The sequence below is a fragment of the Malaclemys terrapin genome, chromosome 6 (genome assembly GCF_027887155.1).
Source record: "Malaclemys terrapin pileata isolate rMalTer1 chromosome 6, rMalTer1.hap1, whole genome shotgun sequence".
Lineage (NCBI taxonomy): Eukaryota > Metazoa > Chordata > Testudines > Emydidae > Malaclemys > Malaclemys terrapin.
The window spans coordinates 47,038,475-47,064,420 of NC_071510.1; the positions used below are offsets into that span (position 1 = coordinate 47,038,475).

The window sequence follows — 25,946 nt, forward strand, 5'->3', positions numbered from 1 at the left end:
CGACCCAAACTCAGTGCCTCTGAACACCGTTCAGAGATCATGACACACAGAATTCTAACATTTTTATATTTACCTGAAAGGAAGATAAGATACGTTTCCAGCCAATAAGAGCCTGTACACATCTTCGGGTGATTCTCTTAAGTATATTATCTATTTTTGGAAGAAGGAAAGAAAATATTTTTAATGGTAACTTTAAGCTACCTATTAATAAACTTTCAATGTTTATTGTAAAAATATTAAACTAAATGCCATAAAAATACCATATGCTTGATAACATCTTTTTCCTATAAGCACAGCATCAAGAATAAAAGAATGTAAGCAAACAATTATGCGATAGACAGAAGCAAAGCATATATTATATAACATACTGGCCATTATCAATGTAAGAGTATGAATCATAGCATCCACTGTATAGACATCAGGATTTGTGTTGAGTTTCAGATCCCAGCAAAAGTGCTTTTGTGACACTACTGTACTAAATATACAACATTTTTGCTGTAATTCTCTGTAACATATTCTTCATGGACAATTTTGTACAAACTTTAAAATGATTAAAATTTAAAAGAAATGTAAGAGAACATAAAACCTCTAGGGCACCAGCAAAGCAATAAAGCGAAGCTGCTATACAGTAATAAGGGGGAATGTTGATCCTTTTAACGTTGGAGCTGTAGGGGATCACAGTATTCCAAATCTTGCATCGCCTTCACTGCACAACCTGAACAAACACTAGGTTAAGCAGTGTCCATTAATTAAATCCAGATGCCACCAAAAAAAAGAAGAGTATAGCAGCCTAAAATGTAATAGAAGGTAAGAAACCCCAAGAACATAATGCAGGCAAAATATATCTAGTATTAATTACTGAAAACATTTTACTGTTAAAAGAAATCAGGAAAGGATGCCAGCTTCACAAAACCCCAGTTCATTACAGATTGTCTAAAAAGCTGTCTGCACCAGGAGATCAATCCCTAGCTGCCAGCCACTGCAGCAATGGTTTCTCTTGAACCAGTACTATAAATTGTTTTTTCATCAGTCATCCTTTCTGCGACTGCTGAAAACAATTTTGCCCTATTTATACTAGCTATTACACCATTTTCAGCACTGGTTAAAGGGCACCTATTGTTGACAGGAGTTGTCAGCAATGGGTCAGTTTCCAACTGTAAGATGGGATCAGAGAGTTTACAGTAGTCCTTGTAGACGGACATTTGCCATCTCTCATTAGAACCACTATGTTATTAAATATAAAGAAAAAAACTTTATATAAGAACACTGTACTTTACTGAAGTATAAATCTTAAATGTTTAAATTGTTGAGATCATGTTTTAACATTTTAAATTACTTCCTAAGTCTTTGTTTTTTAATTTGCACAATTGACAAACATTAAACTAAGTACTTTAAAATCATTCAAATTAGACAAATTCACATTTCCTTTACTAACAGCCACTTTTCCCAAAATTTCTTGCCAACAGTATTTTTAGTTTGTTTTTAAGACAGAAATAAAGTAAAAAAGTATCTACTTAAAATTTTCCCTCACTGTTTAAGACTTTTTCTAGGCATATTTTCTCTCTCTCTCTTTTTTTTTTTTTTTTAAGTTGGCATTGCATTGTAATTACAGTTACACAGCTGTAAAGCCAAATCTGAAGTTTAACAAAATCATGGGTGAGGGGAACCATGTTGGTAATAAAGCTGGAAACATTTCCAAAAATGACATAACATAAAACAAAGTGTTGACTTTTACTGTTTTTTCTCTGGCAAGGAGAATAAACAGGAAAATATTTAACATTGCTGGTAGCAGAATGAAACGAAAATAAAACTATTTTTTAAATTTTAGCTTACTTTTGGTCATTTAAATACTCTGAATGCCTCCAAAAAATTGCTTTCTTTTACTCAAACAAACATCCAGGGACAAAGAGACTAAAATTAAGTACAAAATATTGTTCAAGTACTATTCCTCAGATGTCCATCCAATTAGCATTCCCAGGATGATGTAATTTAACACACAATTATCAATTAAATGGTTTGGATGTATAGACTGTATTCCAAGAATAGTCAAGCTTGTTTTGATAAAAGGGACACGACACATCCAGCAGCACTACAATGCAGGTTATTCTCAACCTTTAACATAGCGCCAAAAGCTGCACACAGCACTCCACAATCCATCACCTGTTCTAGGAAAACAAGATTCCCTTCCCCACAGAACAAGAATAGCAACTAGAAGTGCAAGCAAACAGTAAGTGCCTACACTAGTTCCTAGTCTACACTAAAAAAATTGAAATGCAGCTTATACCATCTATCCTCCTTGCGTACATGCAGCTTATACTGGCAAAAGAGTACATTTGCCCAAATGAAATAAACTATACTGCCCAAAGCACTTTTTTGCCAGTATAAACAAACAACAAAAATCACACCCTTAAACAAGATTGTTATACTGGCAAAAATTTTAAACGGAGACCTGATCTGAGCAGTAAAATGGTTATAAAACGATTTTAAACACAAACACACAATCTTAACGCTCAGCATATAGACAAGGACAGTTGTTTTTAAAATTATGTCAGTGAATATGACTTTCAGCACAGCAGTCCTTAACTACACTTACGGCTGACACGTCTAATATTTGCACACACGTACACGATAACAGGATGTCATCTTCAGGGTAGACAAGACCTAAAGAGTGAATCAGTGTGGAACACAAGTCACTGTAGAAGGAAGCTTCACCGAATAGTTGAGTTTTTCAGAACTTGTGCAGACAGGGAATGATCTTAATGAACTTCAGGAGGGGGAATGTTCTAGATCAGTCGTCACCAACCCATAGATTGCGATTGACTGGTTGATCCTGGAGCCTCTACCAGTTGATTGTGATCTCTGGCCGCTAAAAGTCTGGCAGCGCAGAAGGGCTAAGGCAGGCTCCCTGCCTGCCCTGGTCCCACACCGCTCCCAGAAGCAGCCAGCACACTCCCGCAGCCCTGGAGGGGGGAGAGGAGGGACAGGGACACAGGTCTCCACACACGATGCTCCTACTTGCAAGCACCGCCCCTGCAGCTCCCATTGGCTGGGAACGGGGAACTGTAGCCAATGGGAGCTGTGGGGTCCATGCTTGCAGGCAGGAGCAGCATGCAGAGCCAAGTGCCCTCCACCAGGGGCTGCAGGGGAGTGCTGGCCGCTTCTGGGAGCAGTTTTGGGCAGGGGCAGGCAGGGAGCCTGCCTTAGCCCTGCTGTACCAGCGATCAGAAGCCGCCTGAGGTAAGTGTTGCCCAGTGGGAGCCCACAACCCATACCCCCTCCTACACCCTGAACCCCCTTCCACACCCCAACCACACATCCCAGCTCTGAACCCCCTCCCAGAGCCAGCACCCCATACCCCCTCCTGTACCCCAATACTCTGCCCCAGCCTGGAGCCTCCTCTTGCACCCAAACTCCCTCCCAGAGCCCATGCCCCCCGCACCTCAACCCCTGCCCCAGGCTCAGCCCAGAGCCCCCTTCCACACACACTCCAAACCCCTGAGCCCAAGCCCTGAGCCTGCACCCCCTCCTGAACCCTAACCCCAGCCCAGTGAAAATGAGGGAGGATGGGGGAGAGCGAGTGACAGAGGGATGGGGGATGGAGTGAGCAGGATGGGACCTCAGGGAAGGGGCAGGGTAGATCCTGGGTTGCACTTAAATTCAAAAAGTGATCTTGTGTGTACAAAGATTAGAAATCACTGTTCTAGATATAAGAGATGACACACAAGAAATTGCAAAGACAAGTGCTGATGAAGGAGTTACATGGTCCTATCAGTAAAAAGTGGCTTGCATAGAACTTGGGTACAGGATATGGAGAGTAGGTGTGATGTTATGGGGTGCTTTAGAGGACATGAAGAGAGGCTCAGCCTTTACACTAGGGTAGTCAATAGTGGACCATGTGCCAAATCCAGACCTCCAGATGTTTTTGAATGGACCCCCAAATTTTTATTTACTTATTTTTTATTCTTATTATTTTATCTGGAGTCTGGACATTGACTATACTTTGACAAAAAATAATTACCTCTGCTTTACATCATAGATGGAAGGCTACAAAGAGATTCTATACATGTTTAAAAAAAAAAAACTCTCTTCAGTTGCACAGTGGAGGAGGTACAGACTGGTGCCTTGCCAGTGCAGATTTTAAATAATGGTCAAATTACAGAAATATTGTCGAACAAGCAGCAATGAGATTTGATGACAACGACTAGATGGGAGAGAAGGGAGAGTATAGACAAAGATGATGCTGAACTTATTGTGAGCTTGGAGTACAGGTAGGATGGTCTGTAAACAGTGACAAAGGAAGGGGAAGAGGAAGGGTTTTGACACACTAAATTTAAGATGGCAAGGGAACATTCAAGAGAAAATCTTGGCCACACAGGCAAACATGCAAGACTAAACCAGAGGATGAAAGGTGCAAGTAGCAGAATAGGTTTGTGAATCATTGTCACAGAGTGGTTGATTGAATCTATGGGAGTAAGCACAGGGTAGAGGAAGCAGAGGAGAAGACCGAAGTATGCTGACAACAAGAGAGGGTGGGGTGGGGTGGGGGGAGTGAAGCTGCATCCCAAAGGGAACACTGAAGAAGAGTTTGAGGATAGGATATAAAGAAACATGGGATTTTCAGAAACCAGGGTGTAGAAATTGTGGAGGAGATTGATCAACAGATCTGAAGATGGCTGAGAAATTTAAGAACTTGAACAAGTGACCATGAGACTTGATCAAGAAGAGGTCATTTGAGAGTTTAATGAGAGCAGGTTCATTGAAGTGAAGTGGGTAAGCAAAGTGCAGGGGACTGAAGAAAGAACTGGAAAAGAGAATTAGTGAATGGGAAAAGACCACTTACTTCAGGAGTTTGACGGCAAAGGGGAAGAGGGAGATGGGCAACAGTTGAGGCAAGTGGGAGCTGAGAGAAGATTTCTTTAGGAGACAGAAGACATGTACTTGCTTCAAGGAAGAGGTGAAGGAGCTAGAGAAGTGTGACTATAAGGGTAGAAGAGGTAACTAAGGGCACGTCTACACTTCCCGTGGATCGACATTTCTAGTGAAGACCCGCTAAATCAACCACAGATCGCTTTCCTGTCAACTCCAGTACTCCACCAAAACAAGAAGCATAAGGTAAGTCGACAGGAGAGTTTCTCTCATCAACCCCAGCATGGTGTAGACACTGCAGTAAGTCAATCTAAGCTACGTCGTAGCTGCGTAACTTACGTCGACTTAACTCCGTAGTGTAGACCTGCCCTAAGAGACATACGGTAAGATTAGAAGTACATCTGAGATTTCAGAGTACAAGATTAACAAAAGGATTAAAGTGTTGGAGTGGTGAATAGGGTAGGATGAAGACAGAGTTCCTAACATGTTTTGTAAATTTAGGAGGCAGGAAACTAGGTCTTAGGCCAAAAAAAGGGAGGAACAAAGAAGATGGTTTGCCTTTCGGGGATAAAGACACTGAAGTTGAGATTGGTTTATTAGGATACATAAATGTAAGCTTTTTCTAGTAAAACCCCTGGGTATTTTCTAGTATTTCAGATTCAAGCCCCCCCTCCATCTTGCATACACACACAACCTTTCTGTGAAATTTATAATTTCACTAATGCAACAAATAAAAGATGGTATTAAGAAGAGAATAGGCTACAAATAATCGAGTTGTGCTTATATCAAGTGATATATCCAAATACATCTTGCTGGTAAAATACAAGATCATACCAAAAATGAAATGGGAAACAATCTACAAAAATTGCACATGTCCAACTTTTCTGAAAACTATTCTCATTATCAATCTATTCATTTTCCAGGAAACAGTCTTTCATTCACATGACAGCTAGTTGCTCAATAAAAACTTGTTTTTAAAAGAAGGAAAATTCCATTATCTAACACCTTTAATACAATATCTGTACAATACATATATTTTATATTTATTTTAAATGTGAGTGTGCATACACAGAAAAAAAGTTTCACTCCAAAAGACTGGAGGTTACGGTTATACAAAAGCAGTTTTTAAAGTTTTTTTTTTTTTTTTAAATATGGTAAGTAATGGTTAGTTAATTTATTAACACAGAACAGACATTTTTCAGTCAACCATAATAATCCATAGCAGTTTCATCAATGGATCAACGTATATAAACACTACTACTGTTCTAGATAACCTAAATTCCCCTGTTGGCTTTATATACATAAAAAAAATCCTCATCTCAGAATACATAAATAATATGCTTGTAATTAGCAATGGGAGCACAATATCACCCTAGCTAACTACCTTTATAATGATGGCATCTGTTTCTAGTTAAGGCATATGGGGTGCAAGTTTGCTAAGAGTTGAGAACAAAAGATTTTTTCCAAATAAGTGTACTTTTCTGCAGATACCTATAAACAGCTCATGCAAACCCTTACTCTTGTACATAATCCTATTGACATCAATTGGATTACACAACAGAGTAAGGATATGCAGACTAGGCTATCCCATCTCCTGTCAAGAAGAATGAGCTCTGTAGGGAAATTGAGGAAGTGACCTTTATGTGTAGCAATATATACCATGGGATGAAGGAAAGAATAGTTCTTTTACTAGAACCTGTTAAAATTGTAGATTATCACCAAGAGATTGTTCAAACCACAGTTCAATTATTAAATACAGATTTTATGGGATTAGTGATATTACTATTAAGAGAAATGAGACAAACGGTTAATAACAGCAAGGGAAAGGAAGTTCCATCTGAAGGAGGCATCCTAAACTTTAGTACACAGGGTTATCAAAGAAGAATTTTACCTCATTCTGTAATGTCATCATGTAAGTTATTTTACATGGCTACTTTGCCTTTTACAGAAAATTAGTCTATTTAAATCGAATTCAAAACAGTTAAAATTGCAACAAACCAACTCTGTATTCTAGTGATATACAACACTTTATGAGCACTGTTTAATTTCAAATGCTATAAAAGTACTCTGAACATTCAAACTCCACCTCCACTCTCCCCCCAACAAAAAAATCCTTAAAATTTAAAATCTACTTAAGATAGCAAATTAATCACACCATTTACAAAACTCAAACAATTAAAACCAAAAAAAAATAAAAAATGAAATGCTCTTGTGGGAAGTGTAAGATTTATGTCATCATAACACTTACCCAAAATAATAATTCTAACAGCTGTAAACTGCAATTAAACACACCACAACCCTCTTCTGAACAAACATAGAATCTACAGTACCTATATAGGACATTGATCAGTCTCAAATGCAAGTCCACACAGATGCATACATTTTACCATAAATTAATACTGAACAGTTCTATTACATAGATGATTGCGGTTTCTCAAAAATATATAAATACTTTACAAAAAAATATTCTCAACAGCTGATAGATTAACTGATATTTCCCACCTAATCATGTATCTTACAAGAAAATATTTAGATAGCAGAATCAAGATAAAAATACATCAAATTAACCTATAGGTCAGAGTTAAATTTGTTGTGTTCAATGAAAGACAAATGGTTATTTGTTTTTTTTTTTGTTTTTTTTTTTAATTAAAGTGGATCAAAACAGGCTCACGAGTAGAGAAACCCTCCCATCTCTGAAAAACTCAGTGCTAATCATAAAAAAGGAAGAACCTTAAAAAGCCTTGCAAGTGAGGAGGGAAGATTGCAGCTAATGGCTTTCTTGGGGTGAGTCTAGTGAGGACACACTAGAAGGGAGCACTGTCTTAAGTACAAGCAACATCCTGCGCAACCTTACTTCTACCAAAGAAGAAGGGGCAATCAGGTAAGTATAAGAGGGAGTAAACTTCAAGGCCACCGGAAAAGCCTGGTAGAGAGAGAGAGAGATGGAATTAAACTGCTACTGTGAATGCTAGTTATGGTAACAGTTTTTATACAACTTATTTTAAAAAGTCAGAGTAGGGAAATGTTGTAAAGGGCAAATTCTGAAGGAGAAAGACAAGACTCAAGGCAGGTTTTGCTTAAATGAAGGATACGCAATGGAGTCTTATACTTCCTCCCTCCAAAAATACACTGCTGCCAACTCCTTTCCACATAAACCCATGTAGCCTTAGCCAAAGATTAATCACTATGCAAATACTAAAAGAGAAGCGGAGCACTGAGTATCACAAACAGAAGGGCTATTGCTTCTACAGTTCCCTCCTTCTCTCCAAAATACTGTTTTTCCTAGATGTGGCATTTTCAAATTGAGATAGCAAAAACAGAATAGCACTATGGATCAGAATGGGTGAAGGAAACACTGCTTACCCTGAAGAAAGAAGATGAGAAAATAGACAAAGTACAGAGATGAGTCCTGGAGAAGGTGACCTGAATTACAGCAGTTCTTGGGGCGGTACCCATGGAGGGTTGCCCTCCAAGTACATAATTAGTGCCAAGCCTGAGAAAAGAAACACTGTTACTAAGTTAACGCAGCAAAGGGAGGTAGGAGTTAGGGAGGAGGGGCTGGAACCCAGGAGGTTAAATTTGGTTTATCTGAGTATAGACACAAAGATGGAAGAAGGAGGCTATCTCCATCCACACCTAAGTCCTGGTGAGGATCAAACGAAGTCATTACAGAGACATTATAGATCATCTCAAAGAATCTCTGTTTGGTAGAACAGTAAGGCCTAAATAATGTAGATTGCTTCCAGATAAAGACAGTTCTGCCTTAAGGATGACACAAAGCTGGATTTGTTTTTAGATAATTAAACCAAATACTTTTAGCCCCCAGACTTTGGGTTTCAGTAAGGTACATGTTTTGTGCTGCTGATCACGTTAGGTATACCCCAATCTCATATGGTCAGAAGCTTGTATCCCTGCTGGTACATTCTGATCACTTTGATGACAATTTAACAGACTACGACATTACCGAAAGTGCAAGGGAGGACCAGAAATTAAAGGGATTAAGATTTCAAATCCCTAACAGAGTAAATGTAGTGATAGAAATACACTTACATTTTGTTATAGATTTGGGATCTTAAAGGAGTTTGTTTAAAAACAAAAACTTTGCTTTTTATCTTTAAGATCATGTAACATTGAAGAGCTCTGGCTGCTTGAGTTAGGCCTGGCTGGCACATGAGGCACACCTGGAAGAAAGCAGTAGATATAAAAAGAAGTGTTTAGGCTGGATGGCCCATTCGGAAACTAGAGGGAAAAAAAAGTTGTTAAATGAGAAGGGATGGGGGTTAAAACATTAAAAAAACATAATGGTGAAGAAAAGAATTAGAACAGCCTTTGCTCATAAACCAAATCATTGACTTCAGTCTCTCAGCCTCACAACAATTAACTAGGACTTTCATAATTAGTTTAGTAAGTCAGGAACAGTATAGCTCACCTCACCTCAATGACAAATGTTGCTATGATATGCCTTGATTTACTTCAGTGGAAGTTACAAGGATTACATGATGCAACAAATTATTGATCATTGCAACTTTAAGGACAAACAGGTTTCAAAGCAAGAGGCTTTCAAGTTAATAGTACTGCTGTATCAGTGAATGCTTGCTATTGATTGTTCCTAGACAGACAGGCTCTGAGGAGTACTAATTATTTTACATTTATTGCATTATAAACTTGGGGTGCCACCTCAAGTTTTATTCAGCTTTTTAAGTGTTAAAAAAGAGCAAAAATTCATGTCAGTTCCCTAAAACTGGACAATCTTTGTAGACGTGCTAAATAAAAATTGTTTATCACACAGAGATATGGCTTATCTTAAAAAGAGATTACTTAAAATTAACACATTCAAGTGTGATCATTCCCCTAAAAGTAAATCTTAAAATGGGCCCAAAACTGTTCCCCATAACCCTCCAAATCGAGAGCTGCAACAGTTTTAAAATCCTAATTACAAGGGCTCAATGACCCAACAACAAACCCACCTTGCTGCATATTTTGGCAATGTGACTGACTGTATGACTATTCTATTTGATAGAGATAAGATGGGTGAGGTAATATTTTTTACTGGACCAACGCACGTTGGCAGAAGAGACAATCTTTGAGTTGTAGAGAGCTCTTCTTCAGTTCATTCAATTCTATTCTTCTGAACTGGCAAGAAGTATGAAATGATAAGAACCTTGATCTTTCTCATGAAGAATAAAAAATCCTTTTTAATTTCTGTATTTTAGAACAGACTTATTTAACAGCAAATTGGTGTAACAATTCAACACATTTTGGTATGTATTCTTCTCCATCCCATAGAGTAAAAACACAGCACTGTTCATTTCACTGTTGCATCTCTGATGATTTCCTCCCCTATCTAATTTCTTCTGCTTCCCACCCAAACTCCTCCCTTCCCCAATCTGCATTGTGGCCAATACATTTCCAGAACTGGAACAGAAGCAGGTTGTAGAAATGAGATCCCTTCAGGCATCTAATACGACTCAAAAGTCAAAATGTCATGAAGGACTCACAATCTTGACAGCCTAGAAAGCAAGAAACTAAACCCAGATCTTCAACAGAAGAGTGAAAAGCATTACTGATACGCCAATGGACTTGAAAGCTTATACACACACATTATATATATATATATATATTATACACACACATACACACACACTTAAATTTTGCATTCATTCCATTTACACTTCCCTGTACTGAGCTTTAGAGAATTTTGCCCAATAACTGAATATACTCTTGACTACCAGAGGCAAGAACTTACATTATTCTAAACACTGAGGCCTAGTTACTTAAACCCATTTAAGTTTAACTCAAACAATACATGCTTAAATACATATATTTCCCTAATGAGATAAAAATAGCACAGACTATTTTACAAATTAAATAACTCTCTCTGAATATACATGTATCATACATACTGGAGCAGTTTCTAAGCCATTTTTCTCTTAAAGCATGATTCAGTTCCCACTACAGACAATAGAAAGACTTGAGGGGGACTCCACGTCCAAATGTCTGGGTAGTTTAAGGGCAGGTCTGCCTTTGGGGGTACAGTTCTGCAAGGTGTGGATGATTTTCACATAACCCTCTCTCAGTCCACAAATCTAGCTCTCCATGGAAGATCTTCTATGGGGTTAGTGAGTAAGGAGATATTCCCAGAGGCAGTATTCTCTTTATTTGTTACTCCTAGGGGAATTTTGCACCACTGCACATGCACAGAATTCACGTCCCCCCCAGATTATTTTTCTCTGCAGAAAATACATTCTGCCTCAGAGGCACTGCAGTTATGCCTTTCGTCTACCAGGGGCTGCAGTAGCACCAGAACAGAGGGCGGCCAGCTCACTGGCAATCGCAGCCAATAGGGAGGAGAGGCTGGGTTCCTCACACCCTGCCTGCCAGGCCAGGTGAGAAGGCATGGGATATGGGGGTGGGGGTGGGGGGACAGACAGAGTGGGGCACATGGGGATACTGGGAGGTCACAGACTGGGGCTTAGAAGGGCTAGTGCCGGGAACAGAGTGAGGTGGGTGCTGAATGGGAGTGGGGATGAGGGTGGCGATGTGCCTCACTGAATGGGAGACACTACGGGTCAGCCAAGGTCTGCACGGGGGAGGCTCCCCAACTCCCTAACAATCCCTCCCACCCCCCAAAAAACCTGTTCCATATTTCTCCCACCCACACCTAATAACCCTCCAGATTCACTCCCAGGTTCCTTCCCAGCAATTACATCCCTCTTGCTCAGCTCCTCTGTTATCTCCGATTACCCCCAAGCCTTTGTACTGTTTCTGAGGGATGCGGGAAATATGTTTCTGTATTGTAGTTTAAATGAATTATTACTCAAAGTTATATATTAATATGCCTACTAAGTAATCTATTTGTCAAAAAAATTTCCTGAATCTTTTTTGTCTTCTATATTGTTACAGACATACCTGTTATCAGGTGTTTTGAAATAAATTACCAAAATAATTGAACCGGTATGATTATATTGTACTACTCTGGCAAATAAAATATGTAGAATTTTAAAATACTGTGTGCATAATTTTTCATTTTTTGGTGCAGAATTCCATCAGAAATAATCAGTGCCCTCCCCACAGTATCCAACTGGGAGGAGAAATTATGGCCCTATGTATTTATGAAGGTTTATACAAACAGTCCTCTCCAACTGTGTGCTCCGGTGTATGGTGTCCTGGCAGGAAAATTGAATGGATGATCAGAAGCAGGATTGTTAAAAGTTAATTTTAAAAAGGTAGTTTACAACAAGTTACGGAAATCATGGATTACTTTGCCACTGATTACTATTATTTCTGCATTTTGGGTGCTGTATAGGATGACCATAGCTATGCTGATGCCATGGTACTACACACAGGACCAAAAATAAAAAACATTCTATAATAAAAGCAGTCCACATTACTCTGTAGGCCAAAAAGTAAATCAAATTACTTCTAAGGATTGGGTTTTTTTCTTGCTTAAAAACTGTGACCGATCAGTTGCTTTAGTATCTTGACTCCAAACAATTAAGCTGAAGCAAGATATGTTGCATGTTTCCATTCAATTTCATAATGCTGCAATAATAACATAACATTTCTAAACACTTGGAGGTGTCAGTTGAAAAAAAAAAAAAAAAGTCACATGTCAAAAGCTTCATTTATAAGTACAGCAGAACAGGCAACAGGAAAACCTTGGGAGCTGGAAACAGACCTACTCCATAAACACAAACCAGCAGCAGGGAAACACTCAGAAATGCAGGAGCTTTATAGCCCTCCAGAGCTCTTAAAGGGAATGACTCAGGGCTGTATGGAGTCTAAACCCCCTCTCAAGTCACCGGTAAGATGAAGAGCACAGGCCCTTCACCCCCCTCTTTACTTTTAGTCAATGCTCAAAGAGAAATGAAAAAGTCAAGTGCAGTCAAGGTATAACACAAGTCAAATACCACAATGTTAACAATCTACAGTCTGTTGCATCTTTACATTTCAAACATCCTGCATTTTAGACCTTCACTACACATTTCTGAGGTTCCTGCCTCAAACTTAGTCTTTCAGAGATTGAGCAATATGAACGCAATCAGTTATTAGGTTTTTCCCTTCATGGCCAAGCACCTGACCCAGTGCATCTACAACCCCCTCTACACCTCTGGATATTATATCCATTCCAAACACACCACATAAGGCTTTTTCTTCCTTCCCCCAAGTTCCATCCCTGGCCTGTGTCAGGAAAGGGACAGGCTGGAGAAGATACATTTCCCAACATATAAACTCGGAAATAGAACATCTGGTGGTATTTGGCCTTTACAAAAAGGATGAAATATGATAAGATATCAATAATTAGCCAATTTTCTTTTAAAAAATTAAATATTGGGAATAAAAGACAGAAGGTGCTTTTGGAAAATGCACCTAAGCAACTTCAAAAGAATCTATAGGATTTGTGCACCTATTTGTGAGGGATTTTAGAAACACCCACCCAGAAGATTTTTGTGTTGCAGAGGAATAAAAAACTCTTAGGTGCTTTTCCTGTCACACAGATCACTTTGTTGGGGGGAAAAAAAAAAGTTTGGGTAATCTCTATAGTAAAGAAAATGTCAAGAGCAACACCAGGAAGTCAAACTCTTAGGCCTCTCCAGCACCACTTTTTAAAATAAGGGGGAAAAGTATCATTCTTCGTATTTTAAGGACTGCATATGGGAAAATGATAAAAAAACAAAACTTAGCAATTCAATTTTTAGTAAAAGGTTAAATACTTACTGCGTAAGAGCCTATGAGGAATGCAGCATTTGCTTGTTTTTTCTGATCAAACCCAGTATAATGAATTATTTTCTTCCTTATCAATGTAAATGACTGCATCAAGAAATGAACAACAGTGTTATAATTTGGCACTTCGAACTTAAGTCTGCATAGCCTGATAAAAATAAGTTTGAAATCACTGCAGCAGAACAACCAACTACACACAGAAATTGGCCTCATTGGAAATAAGGTTTCCAAAATTAATTCCAATGGTTGCAATGCCTTTCTGGTTAAGATATGATCAAGTGTGTTATTCCATTTTCAATCCTGAGAAGTGCTCAGCATCCAGGCAGGATAAGGATTTTAGTGTACTGGTTCATGACAAAGCATCAAATCTGTTGAAAACCTAGTTAAACTGGACCATGTTAAGCCATTCTAAATAAGTGTGGCAGAGTGAACATTTTTACAAATTTCAAATGTAATTTTTAGGGCAGTCAGGCAATTAATCGCATTGTTAAACCATAACAGAATACCATTTATTTAAATATTTGTAGATGTTCTCTACATTTTCAAATCTATTGATTTCAGTTACAATACTGACCACAAAGTGTACAGTGCTCAGTTTATATTTATTTTTGATTACAAATATTTGTGCTATAAAAACAAAAGAAATAGTATTTTTCAATTCACCTCAGACAAGTATTGTAATGCAATCTATCATGAAAGTTGAACTTACAAATGTAAAATTATGTACAAAAAAAACCTGCATTCAAATATAAAACAAAGTAAAACTTTAGAGCCTACAAGTCCACTCAGTCCTACTTCTTGTTCAGCCAGTCACTCAGACAAACAAGTTTGTTTACATTTGCGGGAGATAACGTGCCTTCTTCTTGTTTACAGTGTCACCTGAAAGTGAGAACAGGCGTTCGTTCACATGCCACTGTTGTAGCCAGTGCCGCAAGATACTTACGTGTCAGATGCACTAAAGATTCATATGTCCCTTCATGCTTCAGCCACCATTCCAGAGGACATGCGTCCATGCTGAAGATGGGTTCTGCTTGATAACGATCCAAAGCAGAGCGGACCGACGCATGTTCATTTTCATCATCTGAGTCAGATGCCACCAGCAGATGTCTGATTTTCTTTTGTGGTAGTTCTGTAGTTTCCGCGTCTGAGTACTGCTCTTTTAAGACTTCTGAAAACATGCTCAACACCTCATCCCTCTCAGATTTTGGAAGGCACTTCAGATTCTTAAAGTTTGGGCCGAGTGCTGTAGCTATCTTTAGAAATCTCACATTAATACCTTCTTTGCGTTTTGTCAAATCTGTAGTGAAAGTGTTCTTAAAACAAACATGTGCTGGGTCATTATCCGAGACTGCTATAACATGAAATATACGGCAGAAAATGGGTAAAACAGGAGACATACAATTCTCCCCCAAGGATTTCAGTCACAAATTTAATTAATGCATCTTTTTTTTAAGGAGCGTCATCTGCATGGAAGCATGTCCCTGGAATGGTGGCCGAAGCATGAAGGGGCATATGAAGGTTTAGCATATCTGGCATGTAAATACCTTGCAATTGCAGCTACAAAAGTGCCATGCGAATCCCTGTTCTCACTTTCAGGTGACATTGTAAATAAGAAGCAGGCAGCATTATCTCCTGTAAATGTAAACAAACTCGTTTGTCTTAGTGATTGGCTGAACAAGTAGCAGCACTGAGTGGACATGTACACTCTAAAGTTTTACATTGTTTTGTTTTCGAGTGCAGTTATGTAACAAAAAAAATACCTACATTTTTAGTTGCACTTTCACGATAAAGAAATTGCATTATGGTACTTGTATGAGGTGAATTGAAAAATACTATTTCTCTTATTTTTACAGTGCAAATATTTGTAATAAAAATAATAATATAAATGAGCTCTGTACACTGTGTGTTCCGTGTTGTAATTGAAATCAATATATTTGAAAATGTAGAAAACATCTAAAAATATTTAATAAATTGCAATTGGTATTCTATTGTTTAACAGTGTGATTAAAACTGTGATTATTTTTTTTAAATCATGATTAATTTTTGTGAGTTAATCATGTGAGTTAACTGCAATTAATTGACAGCCCTAATAATTTTTCATTATGAAAAATAGTAATTTTATGATGAAGGGAAAAGCTACTGTGTTCTTCAGTGGTATTTTCTTCAGTTATTTTAAATATTACAACACTGATATTAAATATGTGATATTGAAACATTAGAAAGTTGTAGTTATTTTAAAACAGATATACACAAGCAAATATTTTTCAAAAACTCCAAAAATTCAAACTTATGTTTCCACAACCAACCTTAACTCCTGTCCTGCATACCTGCCCAATCTCCTCTTCTCATCTAATGTGGTATTTGTATCCAGTGCCACCAGTTCATTCTCATTAGTCCCATCATTTTTCAGCATTAATATTGTCTTTTCACAAGTTCCTGGCAGCTCACAATTTCTACTTGAGCTGAAACTCACGCTAAAATTCTGGCTGCATCCACCAGAGGCAGCTGTTGACAGCCTGAGCTGCAGGCAATAGGCTGAAGTCCCAGCTGCCACCAGCAGAGGCTGCTGCTCTAACTGCTGCCTTCAGAATCTTTACTTCTCTCTGCTTTTGCTGTCTGTGCAGAGATCCATGAGGACAGGCAAAGAAAAGGGGAGCTGGATCGGGACCAACAGGTAGCTCCTACCCACCAACAGCGTAGCAAAGGTGAGCAATGGGCAGGGGGAGAAAGGATCCAAGGAGTGTGTGTTCCCCCATCCCCTTCTCTCCAGCCTGTCGGGAGTAGGCTTTAGCCCAGTTGCACTCTCTCCTCCTTTCTTTCTCCCACCGTCAAAATCCTATATGGAGGGACACTGTGTGTGAGCAATACATGAGGACAGAGGGAAGGAGAGGGAGCTGGGCATGGGCAATATCTCAGAGTTGCTAACTAACACTATTTTAATTGCAAGTCTTGGGATATATTAGGGGGTTCTCTTAAAGCTCCTTGAGTCTAAAAATTACATTAGACACTCAGCTTTCATTAAAAAAAAAGTTTCTAGGTGATGGAGAAAACCTTGAAAACATGAACCCTAAAGGCTCAAAGCCAGGAAACAAGAACAAACCACCCCAAATTTACTCATTAAAAACTCATGATGGGGGGGGGGGGCTGACTCATGATTTCTGAACACTTGGAATTAGCAATCCTGATATCCTGAAGGGAAGGGGGAGTCCAGAGAATGCACAGCATGAGACAGGGTAGTGTCCATTGGACAGTGGGAGCTGCAGGGAGCCTAGGACAATACCTTGGGAAGGGATTAGCCCCACCTATCAGCTAAAAAGAAAAGGAGGTCTCCCAATTTGTATTTATTACACATCAGGAATTCCAACCTGAAATATGCAAACACAAATAGGGGCAATTCCATCCACTATTTCAAATATCTGAGAACAAACCATAAATCGAATGCAAGTTTAAAAAAATAATCTTGTTTTTTAAAACTAGTCACATGAATATTTTTGTCTGTCTCATGGTTTTAGAGCTTGTGGAGCTGGCAATACTGTGAATCTTATTAGGAAGTTACAAGTATGTGCTCTATTACAATCAGTAAATATAACGGAAGTTGAATAATGTAGACTGGCTTCTTCAATTCAATGGAATCTGAGTATTTCGGCAAAATTTAAGTCTATCAGACCTTCTGAGACAGGCCTTCTGCTGCTATTGCCCATGACTCAGAAGCAGGCACTGCTCCTCTCTCTTTTCCCACCTACACAAACATGTTCCCCAGTATTTCTTAAACTGCCTAGCTAGAGGAGCCATTCCTCTCTCCCCTTCAGCAAAACTCTCACTCCAAGGAAAGTTTACGGACATTGGGGGCATAGAAAAGGATAACTGTATTGGCTCACATACTGATGGAGAATGCTGACAGTTTCTACTGGTGGCACTGCTGATAAATGCTACCAAGTCTAGAATGGGTATCTGAAGGAAATTTTAGGAAATTAAGATTATACTGCAGCCTCTACCCACCCCTGAAAGTGAATGAAGGAAAAAATGAACACTGCTAGAAATAAAAACTGAAACAGCAGCTCTGGGTGGCTGTTACTGGAGGATATGGGCAGGCAAGAAGCAACACCAGCAATGACAACAGGTGAGGTAGGAATTCTGGGATTTCCCCCATAAAGTTAGAAAAAGTAGCCATAACACAACAACTCCCATTACAAGTTCATATTTTGAAGGTATGCACTGCAAAGGAAGGTTCTAGAGAGTATCAGACCTTTAGCAATGTTTTTTAAACTAGGGCCCGTATGAGAGATCAAAATAGCTATATGAAATTACTCCAACATTTTTCACTTACCAATCACAGTCCTGTACACTAGAGATAAAATTTTCATAAGCACCCCAGTCCCATTTTCAAAAGGGAGATGGCTAAGACAAATCCTGAGCCTAAGGGTCCTGGACAAGATTGTGGGTAAAATTTTCAAAATAGTCTACATTTTTACTGCAAGCTATTTCTGTGATATAGCTTGCTCAGAAACCTCAGAATAATCTTCAAAATATGAATTACATCCTTATTTTTAAAGTCCTAAATCAGAAACCACTTGTGTTTGAATCATCTCAAATTTTGCTAAACCACCATCCAACTTCACGATACACCTTGTTTGGGGGAGACAAAACTGGATTTTCCAATAGAAAATTACAACCTTACTAATGAAGCGATGGTAATATGTTTTAAATGTGCACTACAAATGAACAATTTCTCTTATCAGCCCACAATGCTTAAAAGTGAAACAAGTCACTCAGATACCACTATGATCAGTGTAGAATGAGGCCTGGTCCCCACTAAGTCCCCAAATCGGACTAAGGTACGCAAATTCAGCTACGTTAATAACGTAGCTGAATTCGAAGTACCTTAGTCCGAACTTACCGCGGTCCAGACGCGGCAGGAAGTCTCCCCCCGTCAATGCCGCGTACTCCTCTTGGCGAGCTGGAGTACCGGCGCCGACTGTGAGCACTTCCGGGATCGATCCCAGAACATCGATGGCGTGCCGCCGGACCAGCCGGTAAGTGAAGACTAGGCCTGAGTTTTGCACTGAACATCCCTTTAAAACATCTAGCATGCAAGTATATTGCTCTCACAAACCAACCCATTTAAAAATAAATCACAATTTGGAAACTTCTGTGGAATAATTTTCAAGCAAAATCAGAGCAAATTGTCATAGCTAACCAAATCTACACTTTGTAGTGTATATGGCACAATGAATCTGAAGCAGACAGCTTGACACCAGTGCTAGACAGCAAGGAACATTCACAAAATGCCAAGATTTTCTGTTAAAGAAATATTGTATTGCATACTTCCAGTTTTCACAGTTCAATGTAGGGTTTCAAGATCTGACTAACGGGCTCTTGAACAAGCAAAGAGCATATGAATTTTAGTAAGATTTTTATTTTCCTAACACATTTTGTACGCCAACCTCTGTTAGAGGTTGACAAACTTGCATTGGATAACTTGAATTGATATAGAAAATGTAAGGCTTCATTATTTTGATTCATAGAGATACTATAAAACAGAACATCTACCAAGAGCCCAATTCTGAAAGGTACAGAGCTCCTCAGAGATAGCAAATTACCTCAACTGAAGGAGTAAGGGTGCTCAGTCACCTTGCAGGAGTGAGCCCTAAATATATTTTTAAAAAGCAAATGTGGCTCCCTACAGAAATGTTGTGAAGACCAAAAAATAAAAAAAATCAAACTAAAACAAATCAAACAGAAGCCAAATCAAATCAATGTGTCTCTCATTGAGCCCTGAAACTCACTAGACCTTGGCAGATTTCCAAGGAGACTGAATTCCAGAGGAGGGGGCCTTCTACTGAAAGAGACCTTTGCCCACTAAGAGTTCTTCTAGTTGTTTCTATCAGCACCAATACTTAGAAATTGCACTTTCACAATAATTACTGTAGAACTACTATATCCTAAAGGCAAATAGTTCTCTTCTTACATCCCTCACTCTCTGTCTCTTCCCTCCACCCCACACACCCGCCTGAAAATATCATCTGGTCAAATCTGAGAACACAAATGTATACTGCATACAGTTTAGTGTACACATCCAAAAGACAAGCCTGAGTGGAAATCCACATATCAATTTGAAGATATTTCTCAAACAAGGAACATTTTTTCAACTCACCATTTTTACAAATGGGCTAATTCCAATATTTTATATCTATTTGGTACAAAACAGTTTTTACCTTTAATTTCTTATTTAGCTTGCAACAATATCTGTAAACCATTGCCAGATTGAGAGGTCCAAAATCTGCGTAGAAGCTTGTGGGGAGGGAAAGAAAGAAAACATTTTGCTTGTACATGTTTTGTAGAAATAATTTTAAAGAAATCCACATGCACCAAATGAAAACTAATAATTAATGCACACATTATACTAGGTACAAAACTTTTTGAAATTGCCATCTTGCATACCATAAGTATAGTTCTGTAGTTTTTCATCAGCTTTTAAAACGTTATTTTTAAAATTATTCTGCTTTCTTCTCCGCACAAGACCTCCTAAAAGGTCAATGAAATGATGCAGTGATCAAACTTTTGAAAGCTCACAGTAAGCTAACATTTTTTGTCATCACATTAGGAACTCTTGATTTTAACGACAATGCAAAAGCATGCCTTCAAAAACAAGGTTATTGACTAATTCCAAAATGCTTCTCCTGGCACTATGTTTAAAAGCTATCAGATTCACATTAAAATATTATTAATATATATTACTCATTAATCCTCAAAGCACTCTAACACTCTAGTGTATACAGAGCCCCACTGAAATACAGAAAACGAACAAAACATCACAACCTGAGTAAGGTGAGCATAGAAATTTTTAACTAAAGATATCCTTATTTTTTTCAAAAGTACTGAGGGATCTTTAATATCCATGCAGGATGTCATAAAATAAATAATAAAAAAAAATGTCAAGGATTTATCTGAAAGACCTATGCAGTTCACTGCAGAGTACTTAATGTATCTATGCTGGGGTCATGAAGTGCGGAGTCAGCAACTGCCAGGTTTTGACCCATCTATTATTCTAGGAAGTTTAGATATTTTACCCCTGGTATTTGGGCAACTAGAAACATCCCTTCTGGCTAAATATTTCAGTTAATGCTTCTAAATTTTTTGTATCTTGTTGTAAAGTATTCCAATATCTTCCAGTAGGAATAAGGTATAAGTAAGAAACAAAGTTTCTGAAATTTTTCAAGACAGAAATTGGTGGGGAGCCACCAGGCCCTCTCACATATAAGCTCCCATTGCAAGTGAAATTAGCGGGGAGTAGTACACTAGTTTTGAGAATAAACTCCATACATAAACTTCTATAATCGGTATAGAAGTTTTAACTACCACTAATAAAAACAGACTAAGAACTACATCACTTGCTTATTAGTGCTTTTCTTACCAATTTACTGCAATGTTCTGTAGAATACAAGAATAAGGACTGTACTTACTTCTCGTATACAAGTTCATCATCTATGCAGAAATAGTGTGTATTTGGAACACCACTCTTTGGTTTTTGGCAGAGAATTGCAAAATAAAGGCGACCTGAAATGCAAGAGATTTTCAACTAATACTACCCTTAACATTACAAATTTCCACAGAAAACTTGAAATGATATTCTTAAATGTAATACTTTAAATGGTCACAATTTAGTATCAAATTTTCCTTTCAGGGTTTCCGGATTAGAGGACATTATTTTTCAGGTGCTAGGCAACAAGGAAGACAATGATTAAGCTCAAAGCCTACGTTTTGGTTACCAAACAGTTTAAAACTTACTTGTTATTTAGTCAAAAGCTCTCTATGGTTTCCCTCCAGTAAACAAGTTGTTCAGAGGATAACCAGACTGCCCTCCCATAACTGGTTTGGGAGGCTGTGTGTGTGTTTACACACATATATATGTATGTCTATTGACTACTGCAGTTCAGAGAGGTGCAAACCTGGTTCTCCTTTGAAATCAGAGAACCAACTAACAGGCCACACGCACACACAAAAACATGACCTGGACACTTCTTATTATAGGAACCTAAAGCCAGATATTTTCAGTCTATTAGGAGTGTGCTGGTGAAGGTGGGAGGAGAGTGTAAAAGTTACCAAAAGAGGAAAGTGAAGCACAGTAAAATTTGATAAACGACAAATAGAAAAAGAAGGTCTCAAGTTTGGATTCTTCCTGTGAGATTTCTTTGTTTGACAATGCACATGCATTTGTTACGCAATACGTGATTTACTTGTATTAACTTTTAACTAGCTTAGGTAAAATATCAATAGGCTGAAAAGGCCAAGAAATTACAGACAGCTGCTGTTTACTGCCTCCCAAATCCACATTACATTAATTCATAATAGTTCAAACAAAAGAAAACGCGTTTTGTTTCAAAGAAGCGAACGCTACAAAAGCGGTACAGTAAAAGTTATGACGATGCCATCGGCAGGATCTCCTTGTTCACATGCACGATTACAAACGAGTTTTGAAAACTTGTTTAACAAAACAAAAACAAACAAAAAAATCACTTAAACTGGCATTTTAAGTTGCTCACCTTTGATGAACTCCACAGAGGGGCGAGATTCCTTTCTGACGCTCATCGCTTACAAACACTGAAAAGGGGGCCAGCCCCCACAAGGTTACCGAGCCCGTAAACAGCCCGCTGCGTTTGTCACTGGAGTCTGACAACCCAGAGGAAACGAAAGCGCCACTCCCCGCAGAGTTTTAAAGATTAAAGGGCAGCCTCGCCTCGAGGCGCATCCAGATGCAGCGTGAGCCCCGGGGTGTCTGCCCTGGGCCCCGCTGGCCAGCCCGCCTCCCGCGCTCCTTCAGTAGGTACCACGACCAGAAGTGGGTCGCCAGCAGCTGGCGGGCTCGGCCCGCATCTGTCCTCTTCCTCGAGAGACACTTTCCAGCTCCGGAAGCTTCCTTACGGGCATTCAAACAGAAGCGTCCTCGGGCCCGAATGAGCCTGATGCGCCCACAAGACAAATCCCAGCCCTAGCTGGGGAGAAAACCAGAGCGCGGCGCGCAAGCCTCGGCAATCGCTGCCCCCACAGGCGGTGAGCGCAGAGCTCGCCAGCGAGTCCTCCCAATCGCAGCAGCCATTGGCCGGCAGGCGGCGCAGCCAGTGGGACACGGCAGGGCCCGAGCCGCTCCTCTCCGCGTACGGAGAAAACAAGTCACCGGGGGAAGCTCCACCCCGCGGCGCCTCCAGCACCCGGGCGGCTGGTGCTTAGAAGGGACTGCGTTAGTGCCCGGGGAGCGCTGTCCTCTTCCCAGCGCAGGACAGCAGCGCGCTCCTTGAGTGTTATTTTTTAAACTAGGGCCTGTGTTCCCACACTGTACGGTGTGACTATAGCCCCTCAATCAACCACCGCGCTACCAACTGGGCATCTGCCTGCAGCGCACGTACCAGTGTGGCGTGGCCCCTCTAGTGTTCCCTGCAAGCGGTGCGCTCAAAATCCTTAAGCCCAGGGCCTTGCAAACACAACAAAGGTGCGGCTATTGTTAAAGACTCTAAGCTACTCATAAACCATTTTCGCTCCGGTCAAAATAGTGATGAGTGTCCAAAAAGAAACAAGAAAACCCCAATTCCTTGCTTTGTGCCTCACGTTGCTCTTCAGTGGCCACCTGAAGGAGCAGCATCGACAGGTTATAAAAAGACCTGCCCGTTCCCCATGCTAGAGAGGAAGAGTTGCTCCAGTTCCTAACTTTTTCTGGAAGTGGCAGGACTAAACTACACTCCCAGAAGAGTGGAAGGAAAAGTGAAAGGGAAGAGCCATGTCGGAATTGGGAGAAGGGGCGGGGAGAAAAGGAGAAATAGAAAAACAAAATGCAAGAGTTAAAAGCACGAAGGGTCTTTAAGCGGAGCGGCGGCGGATGGAATTGACTGACGGGTTGGAGTTCAGTAGTTCGATTCCATACTTATTTTGAGTTTAACCCCTGTAAATTTTCGCCCATTCGAAAAAGCATGGTGTGCCAATACACAAAAAAGAAATCCCTGAGAGTTACGTGAGTAGCATCTATTTAAAAATAAAAATATGCATGCCTACATCTTTTTTCACATTTGTATGGTTATTTTAAAAACAGGCAACATGCAATTGCCACTCATTAATATCTGAATTTGTTTTATATTGGTGCTATAATAGTATCAAAATGAACTTCAAATTTTTAGTAAGTAGCAGCTGTATGTTGCATTGCTGCTGGTAATGAGGCCATAAAAACTGTAACTTGCAGCAGTATACCAATACTTTTTTTCTTTGGAAAAACAACACTGTAAAATTCTATAACATACAGATAAAATTTGAGCCCAAATGATGGAATTTATTTAGTGCTGTGTTAACGTGCATGAAATTGACAGATTTATTGCAATATTAAAATAGATCTCTAAACAAGTGTAAATGCATAATTTTTCATAAATTACACTACTTCTCTTGTATTCTCCCTTCCTCAGATTCTGCTCATTCACTTATTACATCTTGAGATAAAAATCTTGAAATCTTTAGCTGTGTTGTGAAACTGCACTACTAAAGGAATGTATAAGCCAACATTTGACCCGAGTACAAAGTTAGTCCCAGTATTTCTGATCCTCAAGTGAAATAGTGAAATGTACAAATGTGCAGCAAAGCACTATTCCAGAATAGCATATGCATTTTTAAACACTAGCCATATATAAATGACAAGTCATTTTTTGATATCTTCAAGCCAAGAGTTAAAATGTGCAAAAATATCCATGTGATTTAGGAGCCTATGGGCCAGATTAAAAAATATATTTAAGTGCCTAAAGATGCAATAGGCATCTAGCAAGATTCACAAAAGATTGAGGTGATGATGTCTCTTTTGAAAATGTCACCCAAAAAGTGTGGACCCTCGAGGAGAAAGAATATGAAGATGTGATGCAAAATACAAATTTTGCCACTCTTGCACGTGTAGGCCAAATGTTTAGTTTAGTTTAATAACTTTTGCTTCATAACTGATTTGCAGTAAAGTAACGGGTTTTATCAGGATTTGTTTCACTCAGCCAAGATTTTTTTGCAGTGCTCAGACCCATATGTTTGGATACTAATATCACAGGTATTAATCAATGCTTAAAAGAATATTTTACAATTGCACTAAAACTTTGCAGAGTATCTGTTTCACTCAGCTTTAGAATTTATTTTAAAACTACAAAATCCAAAGGATTTAGTTTTCTCATTCATGATGATAATCCACAGACATAGTTAGAATTCTTGACTAGTACAGCATAATTTTTCATTCAATTAGTTTGCAAAGCTTAGTTGGCACTGCAGCCAAAAACTTATTGATTAGACTGAAACAGCCTCCGTTCTCTTACATCCACTCGTTCTCTCAAACATTTGTTTCTAGCTTAATCAGTTCAATTCATTGATGCATAAAGAATGAATTTATTTAAAAAAAAAAACCCTAAAAAAAACAGCCACCAACCAACCACACTAACAACCAACAAAAAAGGAATAATGTAGGATTTCCTCAAGCAAAATAGAAGCTTCCAGACAAAATTTTCCAAAAAACAGGTGTTTTAAATTAGGTTCTTGGAGTATGTATTTAGAAAATAAGGATAAGTTTTTAAAGGGAGCCTATAGGAGTTAGGTGTCCAAATCCTGCAGAAAGTCAGTGAGCATTACGTGCCTAACTCTCTTAGGCCTCTTTGAAAATCCCACCCTAAATAAGTGATTTGGCATTTCTGAAAATCAAATAACTTGTTTAGGTCTATAAATATGAACTGACGAGCCTAACTTTAGGCATCTGTGTTTGAAAATGTGGGTCTTTCATTTTGAAACACAAGAACTAAGGGACACCAAATAAAATTAATAGGCAGCAGGTTTAAAACAAACCAAAGGATGTATTTTTTCACACAACGCACAGTCAACCTGTGGAACTCCTTACCAGAGGATGTTGTGAAGGCCAAGACTATAACAGGGTTCAAAAAAGAAATAAATTCATGGAAAATCAATGGCTATTCACCAGGATAGACAGGGATGGTGTCCCTAGCCTCTGTTTGCCAGAAGCTGGGAATGGGAAACAGTGGATGGATCACTTGATGATTACCTGTTCTGTTCATTCCCTCCGGGGCACCTGGCATTGGCCACTGTCGGAAGACAGGATACTGGGCTAGATGGACCTTTGGTCCAACCCAGTATGGCCATTCTTATGTTCTTATGAAACAAAACCTTAGGTTAGCCTGGAAAAAAATCCACTGTCAAATGTTGATCACATTCTTTTAAAGTACTTACATCTTCCATAAGTTATGCTAAATGTCAACTTTGGGGAAGATACAATTTGTACCAATAAAAGAGTGCTTTTGCAGGTATAACTTATACTACTAGTTTCCTGAATTAAATATACA

The 25,946-nt window shown here is 39.0% G+C and overlaps 1 protein-coding gene across 7 annotated transcripts in view; it reads right to left on the minus strand.

Annotated features, from left to right (window-relative positions):
• Positions 1–25,946, minus strand: part of CDC14B (cell division cycle 14B) — a 73,131-nt gene that overhangs the window by 35,663 nt on the left and 11,522 nt on the right. For 6 of the 7 annotated variants that reach the window (XM_054031939.1, XM_054031938.1, XM_054031934.1 and 3 more), the window contains exons 2-5: positions 21,054–21,147; positions 19,806–19,881; positions 13,585–13,677; positions 74–150 (exon numbers count right to left, since the gene is read on the minus strand). In XM_054031939.1, the coding sequence (XP_053887914.1) occupies positions 74–150; positions 13,585–13,677; positions 19,806–19,881; positions 21,054–21,147 (340 nt within the window). Of the gene's footprint in view, positions 1–73; positions 151–13,584; positions 13,678–19,805; positions 19,882–21,053; positions 21,148–22,133; positions 22,669–25,946 lie in introns of those variants that run through there. The other variant, XM_054031935.1, reaches the window with a different exon arrangement.